Source organism: Pleurodeles waltl, chromosome 5, assembly GCF_031143425.1.
Source record: "Pleurodeles waltl isolate 20211129_DDA chromosome 5, aPleWal1.hap1.20221129, whole genome shotgun sequence".
NCBI classification, from domain to species: Eukaryota; Metazoa; Chordata; class Amphibia; order Caudata; family Salamandridae; genus Pleurodeles; species Pleurodeles waltl.
This window is the reverse complement of record NC_090444.1, coordinates 1,060,793,107-1,060,814,231: the sequence shown is the minus strand read 5'-3', so window position 1 is coordinate 1,060,814,231 and position 21,125 is coordinate 1,060,793,107. Positions and strand designations below refer to the sequence as shown.

General features: G+C 40.8%; 1 protein-coding gene across 1 annotated transcript in view; it reads left to right on the top strand.

The window, feature by feature from the left end:
• The window catches only part of KATNA1 (katanin catalytic subunit A1), a 158,462-nt gene that overhangs the window by 37,822 nt on the left and 99,515 nt on the right, over window positions 1-21,125 (top strand). Inside the window, exons 2-3 of the mRNA XM_069235280.1 lie at window positions 1,015-1,188; window positions 6,956-7,110. Coding sequence (XP_069091381.1) covers window positions 1,021-1,188; window positions 6,956-7,110 — 323 coding nt within the window. The 5' untranslated portion in view covers window positions 1,015-1,020. The remainder of the gene's footprint in view (window positions 1-1,014; window positions 1,189-6,955; window positions 7,111-21,125) is intronic.

The window sequence follows — 21,125 nt, the reverse complement described above, 5'->3', positions numbered from 1 at the left end:
TTTAGCATGAGCAAATATGCACATGTAGATTTGCCCATGTGAAAGAGTGTTTACAAGTTCACTTTCCCTCCAACCACTATTTTTCCAAACTTGGAAGAAGATTTACTTCTGCCATATTCTGGAGTGAATTACCTACTTTTCTCAGTTTGGGAAAAGATTAAAGAGCTGTTGAAAACCAATAAAACATGCAAATTAGTAGTTGATTACTACTTAAAAGAAAAGGGCATTGGAACTGTTTGACTATTGCTTACTGCAACTCCAGCTCCAGTATGTAGATCTGGAGAAAGGTAATGAAATAAGGAAATTGCTAAAATTCAAAACCTACTGTAGAGTAAGCCCTGGCATAATCGGAGAGACTATCATCAGAGTTCTTATATCTAATGAGATTGCTGACATAATTTGTCCCAGCACAACTTGTTCTATGGTCTCTTGGCAGCTTTTAAGTGACCGTGCAGGTTTGTTTTTCTGTATTTTTTTTTTCTCTTCCTCCACACCTTCCTGTGAGCTGCTGGATGTGACTGGTTTTACCAATGCTCTGATTGACTACCATCCGATCCCAACCCAGTTACGACTTGGATAAAAGGAATTACATTTTCCGTGAAATGAGGCCTATGCAGTTGGTCCTTTTAGAAAGGAACATAAGAGGCATCTGCTGCTTCTTTAGTGAGGCAGACTGAATATGAGCTGGTGCAGGTGCATGTGTCCGCACAATGCAGAGCCCTGAATCAGGCCCTTGAAAAGGTGCCCCCAAATTCCATTGCCGGCCATTAGTTATTATCTCTACAAAAGTGGTGATTCCTAGCCTCCTGGGTTGGACACGTTTTAAGTATCAATTTGAACACCCATACCTACTATCCCAAAACACCAACAGATGGATAAAATAATGAGATCCTAGTAATAAATTAACCTAAATTGTCCCTAAATGAAATGCTTTGAAATATCCTGAGAATATTATTTCACATCTGGTACTCTTTCATATTTAAAGACTAAATATCACTGACATTTGTTTTTCAGGGAAATATGAGCATGAATGTTTTCATGATAACTGAAAATGTGAAGCTGGCTCGTGAATATGCCCTGCTGGGCAACTATGATTCTGCTATGGTCTACTACCAAGGAGTTCTTGATCAGATGAACAGATACCTTTATTCAGTAAAGGAGCCTCCCCTACAGCTGAAATGGCAACAGGTAAGTTATCTTGAGGTTTTAGTCCATTTTAGTTTTTGTTCATAGTGCTGATACAGTTGTGTGACTAAAGCTTATTGGCCACCACGGTCAATCCAGCCTTACTGCTCAGTTGTCACCCTTCAAACTTGGTACATTCTCCATGGATGAGGTATTTTCTTCATTGTGCCAGATGTTTAATGTGTATGTGTACGTGTGACTAATCTTAAAAAGAAAGTTTAGTTTCACTGTTATCTTTATTTTCCATCCTTTGTTTTTGAAAGGGTGTTTCACCAATTATTTTATAAAAATACATCAATTTGAAGAATGCAAGTAGTTTTATTTTTTTCTGTACGGCAGGACCTAATTTTGCTACACGTGCATTTTGTTTTCACTGTACCAGTGCTTAAAGTGACAAACAATTGAAGACCAAGATATGTATTTGAAACTGGAAATTAACTTGCCCGTTCTGGTCTGCTTCTGCTACCAGTTTTTCGAGACTATTGATTTTGTGTAACAAAGACAGAAAGCATTTTCAGTGAAGAATTTAAGAAACCTCTGTGTCAGTCAGCTTGCTCGATCTCATTCTACAGCCTGCACGTGTACTTTTCAAATCATGGATTTTTTTCTGACAATTTGAAAACCCCATTTGTTTATGGAGAGCATGTACACATTATTTGACTGTGACTCTGGGCCACAAAATCATTGTTGGACGCAAGAACTGCATTCACAACTTGATGCACTAACTTCCTACTTGTAAAAAGAAACCTCCTGCTAATCCGTTGATCCATTGCAACCAGTGACATTACGTACTAATTGGATTTATGAATGTTTTTATGCTTCTTGAAACTGGATAGAATCTCAGCCTTGGATTTGAGGTATGTTTCTGATGGCCGGAATGTATGATCTTTTAAATCAATTTCTGGGACATCTAATTTTATAGTGAATATCCCTCACCATCATTCTCACTATCCTGTATATTGTATACCGTTCTCAAATGTGTTCTGGGGGCATTAGTGCAATAACATATAAAATCATATACTTAAGACCTCAGAATCAGCTCAATGACAAAGTGGCTTTTAGAGGTTATAGACTTGCAGAATGTCTACAAGTCTGACACTGACATTATCAAACTGATTTACTTGTCATTGGGGTCGAGTGAAAAGATCAAAACACTGAAACTCGATAAACCTTCAATAGCACGTCGGTAGCATCTGAGGCCCTATTTTGCGCCCTGCCAAGTGCATAATTTCTTTAATGCTACGCAATATTTAAATACGTTTTTTTTTTTTTTTAAAGAATACGCTTTGAAGCATTGATGTTGCTAATGTTATGCCTCAGGCCATCAGGTGGCTAAATTTAAACTGGTCCGAAACAAGTGGCGTTCATCGCAGCAAAGCCCTGGTGACATATACTTTAATGTTCATGAACCAAGGCATTCCTCACTCCTCGTCACTGCCTGTTTGGAAAGGGCTCTTGTCACAAATGAGTAGCTATTTGTGATTCAGTTGTGGCCCATTTCCATTCTGCGTTATCTTGCCTGCTTTGGGCAGCAGTTTGACCTTTATCCATTTTATAGGCACCATTCTTCATTGCAGCAGCTTTGGTGTTTTAGCTGGGCCTGAATTGTTTCCCCTGCAAATCTCTACAATACATAATTGTAAAATAGAAATAGGCAACTAGTCTTAAGCTTTACATAACAAGAAAATGCAATGAACTAATCGGTTTCTTACCTAGTTATAATTGTATGTGAGTGCCTCTGTTGCTAAAGAGCCGCTGTCTCCACCTCCTTTTGGGGATTGCAACTTTTCAGTTATTTTGTCTTTAACATTCATAAACCTGCTCTCAGTAAGAAGTCTAGTCTTATTTTATTTTTGATCTCTAGCTACATTTTCTATTTGGCTCCAATCTTTTAATGGAATCCTCCTTTTGTGGCCTTCCAAATCCCAATGCATTCCCCCCCACCCAAAAGTCTGTTAGCCAGACTGAGGCAGCCATCTAGTAAGCAAATGACTTGTGTTGCTGTACAAATAGGGAACACACTCCCCTTTCACCACAACCCTCATTGCCCAGACTTCTTCAGGGTTATTTAAACTGGGTATTCTCCCATCTGGATTCCAAGATGGATGGTATATGTGTTGAGATAATCACACGCTCCATGAAGAGAGTAAGTAGATTTGTCCAAATTACATCATCTGGAGTTTGAAGTCCGTCCTCTCTGGGGAAATTATGTCCATCCTTTGTTTATTGTCAAAGACAATTTTGTCTGGAAGAGATATAAATCAATACACAATCCTGGTGATGAAACAGAGCAAAAGCTTATTTGCTTTAGCCCAAGGCGGAAGACACACATAGTGGCGCACTGTGGGGTACTTCAAGCTTATTAAGTTGGGTAGAACCTTTTATAGGTTTCAACACTCATTGGTTTGCCTTACAAGCACTATTTCATCATCTGGAGCAGCTGCAAAGCCTATAATTGACAGTAAAATAATTATATTTTAAAGAAAAACAAGCTTAACAGTAGAGTAAATTATGAGGTGACATCTCAAGGGGTTCTGTACTTGGCCCTTATCTCAATTTCAAGGCCCCTGTATGGGGCAAATGGCATTTCCAGGGCTCCAAAAATCTACTGGCCAAGTTTTATTTTATGACGTCGGGCTATTTTTAGATTTCACCGGTTTTCTGTTCAGTCAGAAACTGAATAACAATTAAGATGTCTTTAAATGGTATTCTTGTCACATTTGCTCTGTGTTCAGAGACAGAGGTCAAAAATCAGTTTGTCTTCTTGCAATGCAAATACTTTTTCCTTGTGACTGCAGAGTTTCAGGATTTTGTAAGATGAACTGTCTGACCTATGTGTAGTGAAAGGCTTTTGGTATCAGGTTTTTCCTAACACACAACATTTATATAATTAAGTCAACTTTACAAACATTCCAAAATATATTTCAGTGGATGTGAAAGACCATTTTTTTTTTGTACTTCTGTGTGATGAAAGAAATATTTTACTTTAACAGGTTGACAAAAGAAAAAGTCTGAACCTTTTACTCAGTGATGTGCAAATGATAAATGTTTTCTGAAACCCAATTTTCACAGATTATTGTTAATACACCATACAGTTTGAACAGTAAAGCTGCAAGTTAGTGGGAAGGTTTTGGACATTTCTTGGAAATTTACTGTCTGTAAATGACAGTGCGCTACCACATCATGCTTTAGTAATATATTTATTAAGTGTTCAAACAAACTGAGAAAAACGTCTGCCCCGATGGAAAAACTATTAGTAAACTAAGAGGCAAGTCATGCATGCACCATGTGTACCATATATGTGGGCTAGATTTATTATGCATGGAGCAAACGTTTAGTGTATTTAATCAAACCAGTGAGGATATTTTACAGCAGAAATGCTGAACTCACATATTTGAAGGTGCACTCATATGTAAAAATGAAGAAAAAGGCAAGTGCAAAATATAATATTTGCCTAGGATCAAACAATTTGAGACCCGTTTCCGGGTCAAGTACATTACAGTTAGGTCAAGTAGATTATTCCAGCTACTCGACCTGCAGATCTAGTACCATTTTAATTATTTTTCGAGGCCTGATTTCATATGTAACAACCTAGCCTTCTTAAAGGTCACGTTCCGCTTACATGGTGTAAAAAGCTATGATTTTCTAACATGTCACTTTTATCTTTGCTGAAAGCACTATTTTGCAGTCATACGTTCTGTGAGGAATTCCATTTGCAAAATAACCAATTATTCCTCCCAGCTTCAAAGGTTTTATGGTTGGCGACTGCACAGAGCTGGGATGAGGCTGCACTGCACCTGCCTTTGTAAATAGGAAACAGGAGACAAGAAACCTCACGTTTTATCTCAAGTAGTCATAGAAAAGGAAATGTAAGTGTGTTGCAGAAAACATCCCTAGAACAAGATTCTAAACGCAATTGCTGAATGCTTGAACAATGGTTCAAGTTTTTATGTTTAATTTTATTTTGCTTTCACAATATTGGTGTTCCCTAACTGGTTCTCATTATTTTAATTTTAATTGATAACTTCTCTGGCAGTGAGAAATGGTTTTCTACTGTTCCTCTGACGTGGGCACCTTAGAGGGGAGATTCTACTAAGCTTGACCTCTTTCTCTCCACCCCCCCACCCAATCCAGTTGTCTGCACTTGATGGTACACTTTCTGGTGAGACTGAATGCTCATGCCCCATAATAGACTACAAGGTCCTGGCAACCTCTGAGCTAGATCTCATGGCTGTGTCTTAAAACGTGACCCTGATCCTAAAAAGGGCTAGGGCAGAGGCCAGAGAGTCCACACAGCTTTTTGGATGTTGCTGGTTTCTTTCTCAAAAGAGCAGGCATAACAGAATTACTCTAATCTTCTAAATAATCTCCTTTGACTCTTGCATCTTTTAAGAGGTCTTCTCTTGTGTTGCCTCCTGTTAATCCTGATATTGCTAATGCCACAAACGGGAGGAAAATCACAGAGGTTTTTAACTCTGACAGTCAGCTTTTTGGAAGGGTTTCTCATGAAGAGATTGTGGCATAAATGAAATTTGCACTATTTAGAAGGATTAGAAAAACCATAATTGGTGCTTCCTGAGCTAGGGCTCCTAAGATCTTAGTTCACTTTTGGTCCTTTCCACAGATTTTTGAGTTCGGGTTGTTCCTGTTTCTTAAGGCTTTGGGCTGCTGGATTTTTCAATCTCCTTGGCCGTGCTTCTTCTGGTTGGCCCTTATTTATATCTTACCTCAACCCCCTCTAAAATTAGGAGGCGTTCTGCCTCCTTTGGGCATCAATGTGGTCCCATATTACATCAGACCCCTGAGTTCTCCAGTCTTCCACAGGCTAATGTAAAGTTCTTTCAGGCTTCCCCATTCATCTCTTGTTCCTCTTCGATCTCTTTGAATTGGAACTTTGGTACATTAGGGGTTGCAAGGTCTACTTTTCAGCTGAACCACAATCAAGACACGCCTATCTTCTCCTAGCTTGATCAGCACAATTTCTTGTCAAAGTACAATGCTGGCATTGAAAATGGAAAGCCGACTCGGGAGAAGTTAAGCCGTGGTTCCTGTAAAGAGCAGATTTCCTAGCCATCAGTTCTGCTGGTTGGTCTATCCTTATCTGAATCCTTTATGACCTATCACTTTAAATTTAAGTGTTTAAAGCTCTCTCTGTCACCGTTCAAGAAATATTATAAAATGTTAGTTTCTGTCTTCAATAAAATTATGATTTCCTAAACGTGATTGGAGAGGGGGAACCATTATTGTACTTTGCAGCAAAAAGTCTCCTTTTGACTATGCATCTTGCCATAGTAGAGGTTATGTTGTTGATATCAGCAAAAACTGGATCTGACCTGTTTGGGGATTAACCAAGTCAAGCGCCTGCATTTAAAGGGATACTAATTGTGTCTGTGCTGACATCACCTGCTAGGCAGCTGATTACTGGTGCACAGCGGAGAGCTGATAAGTCTGTGTTCAATATCGGCTCCAGTACTTTGAGAAATAGCAAGGTAAGTAGCAGACTATAATAAATTACAGTTAAATGTGCAAAATGCCTTGTTGAGAAAGGTGGATATCATAATAGTTTGAGTTTAACCGTTAATTAAAATCTTCCGTTACCCTGAGTATGATTGTTTTAGAGTCAAAATGTAAAATTTCCTATTTTAATTCTTGTTCAGTTGTGGTTTAGTTAGGTGCATTTGTTTGTTGCTGCTGTCTTAATCATTTTCAATAGTCTTGAATTTTGACTATTTGCCAGTTTGCATGGTTAGCTTTTCTTATTTGTTCACAGGTCAGACATGAAATAACTTTGGAAGCTAACCATGTGAAGGGGATCATTTCGACATTGGACAGCTTTAAAGTTAATACCTCTCCAGTGAAGGCACAGCAAGAGATTCCTGTCCATGATGGAGAAGTCTGGTCTTTACCTGTACCCGTTGAACGTAGGTAGGTCAAGGGGATTTATACTCTATAAGTAGGTCTTCAAAAGTTTAAAACAAGCACCAGTGCACTTCTTTTGAAAAAGAAGAATAACATTATTATTTGCTTCTGCAAATTGGGTGTTGATTCTACCTCTGTTATGAGTAGGCTTCAAGCAGCCATATAAAATTATACAATGGGGGGGGGGGGGAGTCCCAGTAGACCCAGTAGACCCAGTATTATTTACTGGTACTGTGGTGAAAGTGTTTTCTATTGCCACTGATTAAAGTCCTCCATCCCTGCCTCTTTTAAACTGCCTCTCCTATTTGCCCTTTTTGTCTGGTCTTTATCTTTTCCTCCACATTTTTAGAATCTTTCTGGGCATGGATAACACATGCAAAACCTCAACGGATGGCTTTGAGCAGACTATATCTGCCATGAGGCCTATCTGGGTAATGTTTTGATGTCTTTGAAGTTCAGAGTATTGCTAAGTATGTGTTAGTGCTGTGCCTAGGTATGGCACTTAGGCGAAAAGGATTTTGAGCTAGGACTCTTATGCATTAGAGCAGATGTTGGGAAGTGTTTTCTTGCGCATGCATGATAGACAGCTCAACCCATGTCACCAGAAACGTAAGGTTGTACGTATGTTTCGGAAATGCTAAAATAAAAGCAGTCATGCAAGTAAGCAGATGCCTATCTTAGAGTACTTTGTGACATAGTTTAAACCACTTAGAATTGGTAGTGCCGTTTTGGGTGTTGAGATGGAGGAAGTTCCCCGACATGGTTCTGGAGAGTACGCACCCATGCCTTGTTTTCTCCATAACAAACTGTAGTGTTTTGATATCTGCCTGAGCTCACATTACTATCCTGCATGTGTGCAGATGTTCTTCCTTGATGTGGAATGAGTCCCATAGTGACTTGCATAGTTCGGAGGGCTTAGTTCTCTGCCTACTCCTTGGAGAGTGACTGTTGCTATTTCCATGGGATGTAGCGGGCTGACCGCAATAGCAATGAAATTATTATAGTGCTACATAGGCCTTTGTTTCCCAGTTGCCTGCTTTGTAAAGCAGCCTCCATCATTTAAAATGATTCTACCAGTTCATTATAACTAGATTCTTCACCCAGCCGTAAGAAAAATTATGGTTGTGTGAGTTTATCGAGACTTCAACTGAAGTATCCTCCCTTGGCAGGTCACACCAGTGGACCAAAGTGGCCTTACTGACAGCGGTGCACACAGGCAGTGCCTGTGAAAGGATGACACATAGTGACACCATTGGGACATCTTTTTCCATGCAACTTAATGTTTTCCTCTCACAGGCCAGTGTACTACAACTGAAGAGACTGGCCAAAAATATACCAAGGGTACCGCTCTCGTTAGTGCCCATTTAACTGCTGCTCTGTGCTACATTGTGTAATGGGATCCTTTTTCTTTGTGTGTAACAAAATTTAAGTACTGTCTTTCCTATAAATCAGAGTACTAGCTGAACAATATATTTTTCTTTGCTTCTAACCTGATGAGTGCTGAGTCTGTAAACTCCACACCTCCTTCTTGAGTAAGCCTCAGGCGTCCCTGCTTTGCTACACTAAAATTAAAGTCATAATGGGTGTACTTGGTGATCAGTTTGGTCCAACAGTAAGATGAAGCTTCTGGACACCAATGGTAAAACTGCTTTGGTTGATGTGGTTGGAGTCCAGTAACTCTTTACTTCCCAAAGACCCCTGAAAACATTTCCACAGTGGGACATGCTTCCATTGACTATAAATATAAACTCTGCAGTCCACATGGGAGAGGCAGAGGAGAAACCAGTAAGAACCGATGTATACACAACTAGTAGCAGAAAATGTTTGTGGGTGGATGGTTACCAAGGAACATCTGAGGAGCAGCCAGTAGGAGTGGGCCTTCTGAAAAACTACAATGGAAAATGCAATGAGAAGTCCACCTAGTTGTGGCATGAAAGTTGTGGGACAATATGGTATTTCCATGTTCAGATTTGCGGACAGCCCAGGAGAAGGTGGACACTATGATAGTGAGTGAGATCTGAGGTCAGGAGCAGATTAGGGCGCACCCCTGGACATTTTTGGTTGAGCCCACGGGAGTGAGCCTCTGAGACCATCCCAGGTCCAAGATGAGTTGTGGCCTCTGGAAATTACATACACTAGAGTGCAGAAGGGTCTAAAGGGGCAGCGCAGGAGCAGAATAAGCGGCAGTCCTGGGAGGTTAATAATTGCCTCTGAGGTAAGTGTAAAGGTACCTGGATTGATCGAGGGACATCGCTGAGGAACTGATAGCAGTTTTGTGTTTATTGGTTGGAGTTGTATGTACCTCAGAATCAGACCTGTTTGGTTAGCAGGTTCCTAAATAAGACAGACAGCTAGTGGCTGGACTTCAAGTTTCAAATGTAATGGTCTGAGATCTATCCATAAGCAGAGCTGTAACCTATTTATGAAGGATTTTTGGGGTCGTTGAGATTCTAGCAAGTGAAAGGCAGCGGTGCAAGGGCAGGGGAGGCTATGCTATGCTAAGCTATTTCTAAACTTTTTTTTTTTTTGTTTCGTTTTTTTTAATACCGAATGTCTATGCTGAATTTGAGACCTGATTTGAGTAACTGCTCTCGCATAGGTATGACTTCTGTATTTTTTTTAAAGTAAATTTTTTTATAGTGACGTTACTTGTAGTTTAACTAAGTAGTGTGTTTTTTTTTTTTTTTTTTTTTTTTAAATGATGGTACATGTTCTTTGATAAGCGCATTGTTGGATTTCAGGTAGGTCAATCTGTTTTACCCTGGTTTTTAAACAAGGAGTGGTTAGGTTAAATAGCCCTTGCTTCTGAATTTTCTTTTTGTGAAACTGAGTAGATTGCGCTTTTCCATTTCTGGCATCTTTACTCTGAGTGGGACAATTTGTACACCATCTTGTTTGGACATCCTGGCTGTTTCTCTGCTCTACCGCTGTAATGTGCACAGATTGGGGGCTACATTAGCACACCCGATGCTGCGCAGATGTGCACAGCCCAAAGGCATGCCCGTCCATGCACCAGCCATGCTGTCAGTTTGCTAACCAGATTAGCCACTCAATCTAAGGTTCATCGGTTATTCTAGAGAGGCGCTATTGGGAAGAGGCAGGCTGGGTAAGTTACTTTGGGTGAACTCCTATATTTGTTCCTCTCACCCCCAGTTATGTGGGTGGGATTGAGGACTCACTCATCTTTGTGTGTCTTAAAGGGATGGTCCCATGATAAGTGACTTACTCTTATGAACCTGTTTTGGAGGTAGATGCAGCATATGAGGGTGTGGTGCTTCCTAGGCTGTCACCAAGAAATGTCGTAAGAAACAATAGAGCACGAGGTGTGCCTTGATTAACTCCCACTCAGCAGTCAAACTAACTCCAAGTCTAATAGCTCGCCAATTTCAGTAGTATGAGATACTATTTTTGAGAGAGTCTTGGTTCTCTAATTCGTTCTCCCCTGACCTAACTGCCCTCTGTTCGTCGGTTGTTCAGTCTCCATCCCTCCCACTCCTGTCAGCGGGGCAGAGGAGTGGTGGCCAGTATAGTCCACTCCGACTAGTCTGTTAAAGAACTCTGTCACTGGTTTCCTTTAGCAGAGCTATTAGGGTTTTCTTTACCTTCCTCCTCTGCCATGTTCAAAGGGCTAGTGTGCTATCGTCCCCTAGAGCCAGCTGATGCTTTTGTTAGCTTTTATGACTACTTCCTGTTTCTGGCATGCACCCACTCTAACTTGAGCATGGGGGAGGATTTTAACATATGGATTGAGTCACCCCCTCTCAAATCATCTGACTTTATTGATGGTATGGAATCGGAACTATAACGTAAATTGTCGGGCTCTGCACACTTTAAAACCATATATTGGTTTTGATTTGTGGACCTAATGAGTTGGCTGAATGGGTGGAAACTATCCCTCAGGTTTGGACAAACAATGAATTTGTCACATTCATCATAAAGCCCCGACTGAGGATTCCTCCTGGGCAACATACCTTCAGGATATCTGCGCTCAAGAAGCCCTGCAGTAAACTCCTATCCTTTGGAAAATGTTTATAAGGGCAATGAGTAAAAACTGCATAGTATGCGGTCTTGCGTCTAAAAATAAATAAATAAAAAAGTAATTCCAAAACTTACTAGACCTTCATCCCCTTGGTACACTATGGACCTTTCCAAGACTGAAGTGGTTGTAAGATTCTTGAAAGAGTTTAGCATACTGATTACTCTTTAAAAGCAAAATTGGAAGTGGACATTGTCTAATTATAAGAATTTGGTGGCTTCGGCTAAAAGAGAATTCTACTGTAAACAAATCCTAGCTGCTGATAACTTCTAAATTCCTCTAAGGATTATTTTTTAATTAGGGGTGGGGGGGTGGGTCACTCACTTGAGCATTTGCAAGAGCTTGTAAATGAGCTCTCAATATTTTGAGGCTAAAATAAGGTCGTTTGTGCCTGGCTCTGGTCCTCTTAAGAGGTACCTCTACCCAGCCTGAAGGGGGTGTCCATTGTTCCATCACGTGGGTCTTAGCTGGGGGTTCCTGGCACTTTCACTGGTATGAAGGAGTCTGATTCCTCCGATGGATCATTTTGAAACATTGTCTCTGGAATCATTTACTTCTGTTACAGCAACAATCGATTCAGGCTCTCCTCTGGAATCCATTCCTCAAGTTTGAAAGGAGGGGATGTTGGCTCTTGAACAGCCTCTGTTGCAATTTTTATAATTCTTTAATCAATGCTTGGATACAGACATAGGGGAAACTAGCATCAATTGTCCCCTTTTTGAAAAAGATGAATACAGATCAATCTGTTGTTGCTAATTTTTGTCCCATCCCGGTCTTTGCCTCAAGGCTTTCTTCAGGGGTCTTCCATTAGCTGCACCCTGTTTTAATATTTATATACATCCATTGGCTACTTAATTGGGTCGTTTGGTGTCCCCTTTATGAATAACGTAGATGACACTCCACTTTTCATTGTCTTGGAAAAGACAGATGCAGCCCCAATTGAAGTATTCCATTAGTGTATGTTGGCGGTATCTTCTTGGCTTTACTCCACTGACTTGAAGTTTAATAGTAACTAGACAGAGGTTCTATGGGTATCTCCATTCATGTTGGCCAGACCGTTTCCCTTTACGTTGTTACCTCCTACCAGACCCAACTCCCCTATCCCAGTTCAGTCTGTGAAAAATCTTGGTTTTCATTTCAATTAGAACTTGACGTTGATGAAGCTGGCAAATAATCTTACCTCTTCCTGTATCCTCCTGAGGGTTCTCATGAAAATTGTGCACCTGCTACTGCTGTCGGCTTGACAGCTAGTGATTCAGGCAACTATTCACAGCCATCTTCAGTACTGTAATTCTTCTTTTTTTCTTGGGTGCCCCACAGGGTGTGCTCAGTAACCTCCAGCAAATCCAAATTATGGCGTACAAGCCAGCTCTTGCCATTGATAATTGTGGCCTACCCCATCTGAGAAAGATTTACGATACACTTCTCTTCCAGGTCCCTTCGCTCACTGAATGCCTCTCTTCATACAGTCCTCAACTTTTCGCATGCTCGTCTTGGCGAGAGGACTTTAACGATGGTGGTGGCGAGTCTATGGAATACTTTACATATCGCTTTCCAGAAAACTACTTCACATTTGCTTTTTAGGATGGCTTTTAATACTTGGTTGTACAGTAACTATTTTCCAAAAGAGAATTAGGTTATGAGCTTGATTCTCTTGATCTGAGTTTGTATTTTATCAGGTCTAGGTGTGATGAAGTAGTTGTTGTTTCTGTCAGTACCAGGACCCTTTTTTTGGTATTTGTGTGCATATAAACTCTTAACGTAACAGGGAAAGAAAGGGCTAGTGTTCTGGTCCTAGATCCCCATCAGGAAAGACACCTAACCTTTAGCTGGATACCCAAGTTGGAGTCGCTAAGGGAGAGTTTAAGAAGCTGAGAGCAATTGGTCGGGCCTTTATACTGGTTACTTGGTGTGAGGACAATTACACCACCGGAGCTACCTCCATAGTTCAGTCTGGACCAAGGCTCAGGTCAAAGAAAACAAAGTCAATAAAACTCCAAGATGGGGAGGGAAAACACCAAGCGGGCGATAAAGGCCATGGGTCAAAGAAAAATTGACTGGAGAGTGGGGGGAGAAAAAAGAATTGGTAAGGAGGGACATATGGAGAAAGCAAAAGTCGAGATGAAAAAAAAAGAAAGACGAGAAGCGATGGAAGTAAAAGAAAGGATAGAAAAATGAAAGGATGAGGGAAGGGGAAAAAGAGGCAACGAGCAGACAAAAAATAGAAGAACAGAAGAGGGAGAGAAAAGTAAAGGAAAAGGCTAGAGGAAACATTCAAGAAGAAAATAAAAGAAACGCACATGAGTGCACAATTTTAAGTCCGTGTATGCCCAAGATCAGGCCGCGCTACTGTACTCTTGACAGCGGGGATCAGCCGCCAAAGTCCCTACCTGCACCAGATTGGCAGTCAAAGATGGCCCATTAGAGCAGTGTTCGGAAGAGGTGGACGCAATGGAGGAAGCTTTAGGGGGTCCTGGAATGGAACAGCTGCCCAGGGGAATTGCATGCACTGTTTAGCTCAGGCCAAGGACCAGTTCTTAGTGCAACACACAAATTAACTAAACAAGCTTTGACAGAGCCAGTAGTTCATGGCTTTTGGATTGTGTGCTTGCACACGCTCTCACCCACACACAACCTCTTAGCAGGCATAGGAGGAAGGATTCCATGGTTTCATCACAGGACACACAGCCTAGGCCGCAGTGATTCTAACAAATAGAGCTCATCCACCATGGATGGCGGTTTTCGTCTAAACAATACAAGTACAGCTTGAGCAGGAGCACAAACCCGCACACAAGTCCAGAGCTTTCCTCCGACTCAGAACAGGTACCTCATAAGAAACCGCATTGAAAGTTTCCCTCAAAATCATGACAATCATGAATCTCTGATCAGCCAAATCCCCAGGCACTGGCCAAACCAAGTAGTTTACCTTTACTCCACATATTGTACGCCACTGTCATTTTGTAGTGGCAGAAATACGCTAGTCTACTTTGGCTGACAAAATACCTCGAAATCCGTAAAAGTAATGTTGGAGAAGCTTTTGAATTGTAACACAACAATGAAATGGTAGTAAAACTCCATTGTTATTGAAAACACATTCTTTGAAATTAAGAGCTAAGACTGTTAAAATATTTTTGAGTGTGCGTGTATTAACAACGCTGCCTGCTCAGTGTTATTTTAAGAACTGAACTGTTTGTAGTGTTAATAATAATGGCTCAGGCAGTCCTCCGCAGTGCATGCTTCTCTGCGTTTTATGATCATATATGGTAGAGTTTTGTATTTCGTTGTCTGGTTCTAGGCTGTGATCGAGAAGGAAGGAAAATGTAGGAAGCAAAACTCTAAATCGTTTTAGGCCTTTTGATATTACACTGTAAACTGAATTCTTTTGTAACTTAAAAATATGAGAGAAAGTAAGCGTAGGCTGTGACATGGTCCCTTTAAGGATGCAGTTAAGTCAGTCTAGAATTACTTTTACAATGAGGCGTGTTTCTTTACACTGGACAATATTTCCGAGTCGAAACAGCAGTGTTTACTTTCTTCCTTGCTGGTTTCAGGACCTTGAACACTCCCTACTCCAACAGGTTGCAGAAAACACGGGAAGAACGCTGCAGTAGGGAAAAATGTTAAATATTTCGAGTACTTTTCCGTAAAGCAGTTCTTCTGTAATTAAAAGTAAAACAAAACAAAAAAATCCCACTCCACAAGATGGAATTGTGGCATGCGGCATCATATATACAATCACCAACTTGTAGCGGTTGTATATTTTGTCGCTTTTGGTGAGCTGGTGGTGTGCTGTGATCCTCCATATACACTTTAAAAAAAAAAAACACACACACAAATATGCTACTTACAATTGTACCTTTTTTTTTTTTGTCCTATTTCTTTTTTTTATTTTGCATCCAGAAAAACACGTCTAGTGAAAAGCACCAGACTTACCTGTGGGCATGGCCAGAGCCCTCCCCGTTTGTCAATATTGAGACAAACAGAGGTGCCAGACATCTGGTGATCGACTATTGCCTTTTTTTATTGAGCTTACAGTTTGGACAGCACACACAATTAGAAACCTTATGGCTGCCCTTTATCAGGGACTGCCATCAGCTGCAGATAGTTCCAAAAAACAAAATGACCGTTCACCCCCCTATATTGCATGTTAGAAAGAGTAGCCATATAATAGAAGTTCAAAGAAAGATACTTAGTGGCTGAAATTGATGCCATAAATTAGTTTTTTTTAATTCGTTTTAAAGGCTTGTGTGACTCACAAATTACCAATATACCAGAAATGAATGCTAGTGGTCATGCCCAGGAGATATGCTTGAGACTGTTCACCAGGACGCCCCTTTGGTTTTATAACAATCTGCATCTTATTGGGCTGCTGTTAAATTTTTCATTTTCAAAATGTTTTAGTGTTAGACTGCGTTGTAGACAATTTCCCCTTTCGTGGTCACTTAGATCTTGTCCTCACTTACACACACACAATACACACTAACTCTCTTATCCTCCGTTATCTCACGTATATTCTTGCTAGCTTTAAAAATAGGTTGTGCACTGAGTGTGATTGTTAAATTTAAATTCCAAGTATTAAATGTTTGAATTTTTTATTAAAAAAATTAACATAACATTCTTCAATTAGTTTTAATAGTTATTTAGTTTGATCAAGTATAAGAAATTCATTTTAAATGTGCCTTGCTGAAAACTTGCTAGGATTACTTGACAACACACTTTGGTCATCCTAGATCGTCAGAGCTCTAATCTATCATCATAGGGCCTTAATCCTGAGGATCCCCATAACTTATTTTTCCCCTACCTGACTGGAATGAAGAGTAACTAGATTGCTGGGTATTGTTGAAAAAGGCCCATCTATTCCAATCTTGACAAGTGGATCACTGCTAGGTCTCCTTTCCCCTACCAGACCACAGGATTTCTTGAAAATGAAACACATCCCACCTCACTGTTTGCCTTACGTAGGAATTCTTCAGCTACTCTTCATCTTAGTAGTAATGTTCTGTGAGGTCATAGGAATGCGCAGCACAGCACAGATCTGATCTCGTACACCCCTCTTGCAGTTCGTTCCACCCAAAGATATATGTTTTAATTTTCTAAGAAGCGGATTTTATGAAACCTCAGAGGCAGAATCGTTTCCCATCTCTTTTGCTTCAAGAATAAACCAACCAAACCGACCTACAATTATGCTTTTTTGGAAAGTATGAAAGATTGACATTCAAAACAAATGCCTATGTCACATATATCTATCCTATGGCAACTAATGAGCTGGCTAATTAGTGTGTCTTCGTATTAAGCAGTGAGCTGTTTCTCAAGCGTATTCTGTTAAGGTGTACATGTAGTTTATTGATGCTACTTTTACCCAAGTCACCAGTATTCATTTTATCACGCTTGGAAGGGTGAAGAGCTAATTAGGTTGTGTAAAGTAGCCAAACCTGTGCCCTGTACAGGCCCTTTAGATCAATGAGCTTTCTTACCAGGTAGCTGAAGTTCTTTATGATATACTTGTGTAAACGACCCTGGTGTTTTATGCTGACACCTATAGAACACACAGTGTACTCAGTTTGCAGCTGGCTGTGATACTGCACATGGATTGCGGGCTTATGTAATTGTTAATTTAGGAAATATGTTATGTGCCCCTGCACATCTGGTATCTGCATAGCTGACTGAGAGCAGGACTCTCAGCCCATGATCACTGGTGTCAGGAGGTGGGGGCTAGACCCTTTCTAAATTGCTCGTCCTTAGTACTGCACGGGACGTGGCAGAGGGAAGATCAGACCTGTCTTGGCCTTCACCCAGAGGCTAGGCTGCATGTCCCCCCACTACCCCAACCGTCCCCCCCCCCACCCCAACCAGTTGACAACTTGCTTTATTTGGAAGGTATGTGCTGTGGCTGCAGTAGAGCTCGCTGGCTTGTGTGAAAGTTATCCTGTGGTAGGAACTTCTATTGTTGCTTTGCTGTTCTATTATCCGCTCCCATTCTCCCTCATTGGTTATTGTAGCTCAGAAGCAAGAGCTCCAGGTTTTTTTCTTCCTGATGAGAATGGGAAGAAGGAAGGCCTCTTACTCCTGCAGGGGGCATCATCTCCAAAGAAAACTGCAAACCAGTCTAACAGTAGTACGTTGAGAGAAATTAATTGATTGAGGAAGGTGAGACAATTTCCACACCAGCTTTTTCTACCCTTACTTTATCTCCTGCATCTAATGGGAAAGAGAACCCCATAGCCAACATATTTACTAAAGATCAGCAAAATGTGTAAGCCTTATGACACCCCCCCCCCCCCCCCCTCCCCCATGGCCAGTAATTCCCCCATTCTCACAAACTGGTGTGTTGTGATGGAGACTACTCACATAGACATTCTGTAAACCTGCCTCTGCAATGCCACCCTATTAAGATAGTTACCTGCTGGTTTACGGGGGCGATAGATTAACCTCTCGGACAGAGCAAAGTTGTTAGATAATATCAGTGAGGACAAAGAAGCCTCACAGTAAGAGCGGAATCTCCAGACTCACCATTTTACAATGATGGTGCACTTTAAAAGAGATCACAATGAATTATTATAACTATGGAATCACATCTCCTGATGATCAAGTCTAACAGTGCGAAAAGCTGTGAGTAGGGCAGCAGTTCAATCCGGCACTGCACATCCTCAAGCCACGTTTCAGTTAGAAAAAGAATGGCCAATTGTAATCAACTCCAGTAGAACATTTCCACTCTGATTAATTAAGGAACGACAGTTAATGATGAAGAATTGAAACTGTACCGATTTTAGGCTTCTGTTTTATTTGCAGTTGTAGTGGGTTCTAATGGGATAGGGCACACAATAGTGTAGCCGGCTTACAATGGTTTTTAGACGTTGTGCAGGGATTAGCAATTCTGAAATCACAATGAGCACATCTATCACAGTTAGTGTCCAAGTTAAGAGAAGCAGACAGCCTGAGTTAAAGAACAAAGAGCACTTAAACACGAAGCCGAATACACTAACCTCTCTGGGGCGGAAAAATGGCTGCAGTTTATGGCCCCATTTGGTTAGGGTTAAACATTAGGAAGCCCAAATTCAGACCTTTCAACCCTTACTAAGCTGCAACACTTCGTATTAAAGCGCACAATTAACGAGTCTGAGATTTCGATTATCTAGGAGTTAGATTGACCAACAAATTCACCTGGCTGTTTCAAATTAACAAGAGTGCACTAAAGTTACAGCAGGAAGCCGGGGCCGTCATGAACTTAGTCGAGGATAGAACTTTTTCCCCCGCTGCAGAAAAATTAAACATCAAAGCCAGGGGGTCCGCTTTATTGGTTCAGAGCTATGGGGGCATGTAAAAGATAACAGGTTTGCTGTTGTTGAAAAGCATGTGTATTAGATCTTTATCAAATCTCTCACGAGTGCCCCGTGCCTCCCTCAGTTACTTGATTTAGGCATGTATCCAATCTTCCAAAAAATTAAATTAAGACCTCTATCGTTCTGGCTTAGATTGTGCTCCACTTATGAGCCGTTAATGGAGGTATTACGATCAAATGCCTATTTGAAAATCCCCTGGTTAGCTTATACTGAAAGTATGCCATAAAGATTGGATCTCCCTGCTCTTTAGGAATCTCCCACAGATGACAGTCTAGTGACAAAATCAGCAATCAAAGAGAAATAAACTGTTCTCCTTTGGGAAGAATGACATAGATGCAAGCCAGGTACCTTGAAGGACAGATTCTTAGATTTCAAAGTCATTCCTTTATATAAACCACTTCCTGATGATAATGTATTTTGTCCCCTAGCAGCCATCAGCTGTATACCAAACTTATGTATGACATTCTTCCTACTAATAGTTTTTGCTTTGCTGGGGAGAGAAATACTGTACTAGCATTTTATGTCTGTCATGTAGGTCTGAGATTGAAATTTTCGACCATCTTTTCCTTTTTTTGTAATGCTTACTCAAACTCACGCAAAAAGTGGCTCAAACCTGCTTGTCATTTTATGGGAATCAGACAATATTAAATTACACTAACAATTCTGAGGACTTGCACTAATTAAACGATTGTCATCAGCGTTGCTGAATTTTTATTTTCTTCAGGGGTTGTGCACAAGACGTTTTTAGATTCTGATGGTGATCACCATCAATGTTTATTGAAACTTAATACTGAATGTTTAATTTCTTATTTTTATCATTAATAGCGCTTTTTTTTTTTATAACTCTGTTTTATTGAGTTTGAAACCAGACCAACAAAAATACAGTGCAATGCATTTCAATGTGAGATATTACAGTATCGTTTTTTCACATTTCTAGAGGACATAAAATCCGAGATACAGGTCGACAGCACCCACTGTGGCGTAAAATTTTCCCTCAAGCACCCCCTCACCCTCTTCAAGGATGCACATGAAACCAGACATCATACTTAATGTAAATAACAGAGACCTAGCCTACTACAGTTGGTCGTCACCCATTAAGTTGATGTACGGTGTACTTATTCAGCCCTCATCACCTGTACTTCCTGCAGAATTTAAATCCTCCGCCCCCGTGAATCGTTCCAATAGTGCTCCCCAGGCAATCACGTTTGTCAGCGCCCCCTCCTTCCTGCGTGTTATCCGCATATATTGTTCCTCAGCTGTATCCTATTCCATTGAGGCGCAGGAGTGTGACTATAAGGGAAACCCTCCCTCTGTTAACTACCAGACCAGAGGAAATCCGCCTTGAGGCGCAGGGCCTACCCACAGAGATCAAAATGTTCAGGTAGGCCCACCATTAGTGCGGGCAGAAACATGCTGGTCCCTTTTTTTTTTTTTTTTTTTTTTTTTTTTTTTTCTTCTTTTTTTTTTTTTAAGACTCCTGGAGTCATTAATCTCAACTGAGTCCCTAACATAGATTTTAATCTTACCAACATACACCTACAATAAATCAATTCCTGACCGCATTGGGTGACTTGTAAGGTAATTGTATCTACACCCTATCCCTGTAAATATCCAGTCCGATTTAAATTTCAGCACTCCCTCTGTAGTTCTTTAAACAATGAGGTTGAGTCCGCCCAGGTAGTATCATCTTACCTGGGTGGGGCTAGGTGGTCAAATGATGAAGCATGACACTATAATGTGTGTGAGACCACCTAGTCCGTAAAGGGAACTCCCTCTGCTAGACACGGCCCAAACCACATCCACCCGATACGTATCTCTCCACCTGGTAACTATGCGCTTAGCTAGCGCTTCTAGAACTGGGCTTATCCTAGTCGAGTTTCTTACAGTCTTACACCCCACACTTTTAGTGGTATTGTTATAGAAGGGTTCTGGGCACTCATCCAGCCAATAGCCACCCGACGCTTGGCCAACCTCTTGTTTTAGTATCCACGCCAATAATTTCCCAGATTTATCCCCTTCCCTGTGCAAGCGCTACCTGTATGTTCTAAGTGGGTACCCTGCTTAGCGTGTCCTAGCAGCTGTTAACTGACTTATACAAACTGAGTTGCTCCCATTCAACCTCCCTTGTGGTCGGTGTCTGATGTTGCAGAACTGCCAATTTATCCTCCTAACTGGTGAGTTCTTGTTCTATTGGTTTGCGTACCCCACAAGCGGTGCCAATGCAGACGCCCCTCACTACAGATCATTAATAGCACTTTAAATTTTTGATGTGCAATATTTTCATGTGTAAAGTTTATGATTTTAATAACGTTTTTACAAGAAGTATCTTTTTTTTGTTCAGTCATAGCATTACAGTTGCTATAATCGTTAACATATTGACTCCCTTCCACAGTGTATTTATAGCACTTTGATTTGTATGCAATTTATTTCAGACAAACTAGTTGAATTTCTATGAGTTGAATCTCAGTTCAAATGAACCTCTAAACCCAATGTTGCCGGTGCTTTATGGATTTTTAATCTGAAATAAACAGATTGAATTATGTGCCCCTGCACCTCTGGTCTTATAGAGATGCCTGCCTACTTAGAAAGCGAGCCATCCTCGAATTGAGTTCTTGACCTCTGGCACTGACCGTATTATTATGATA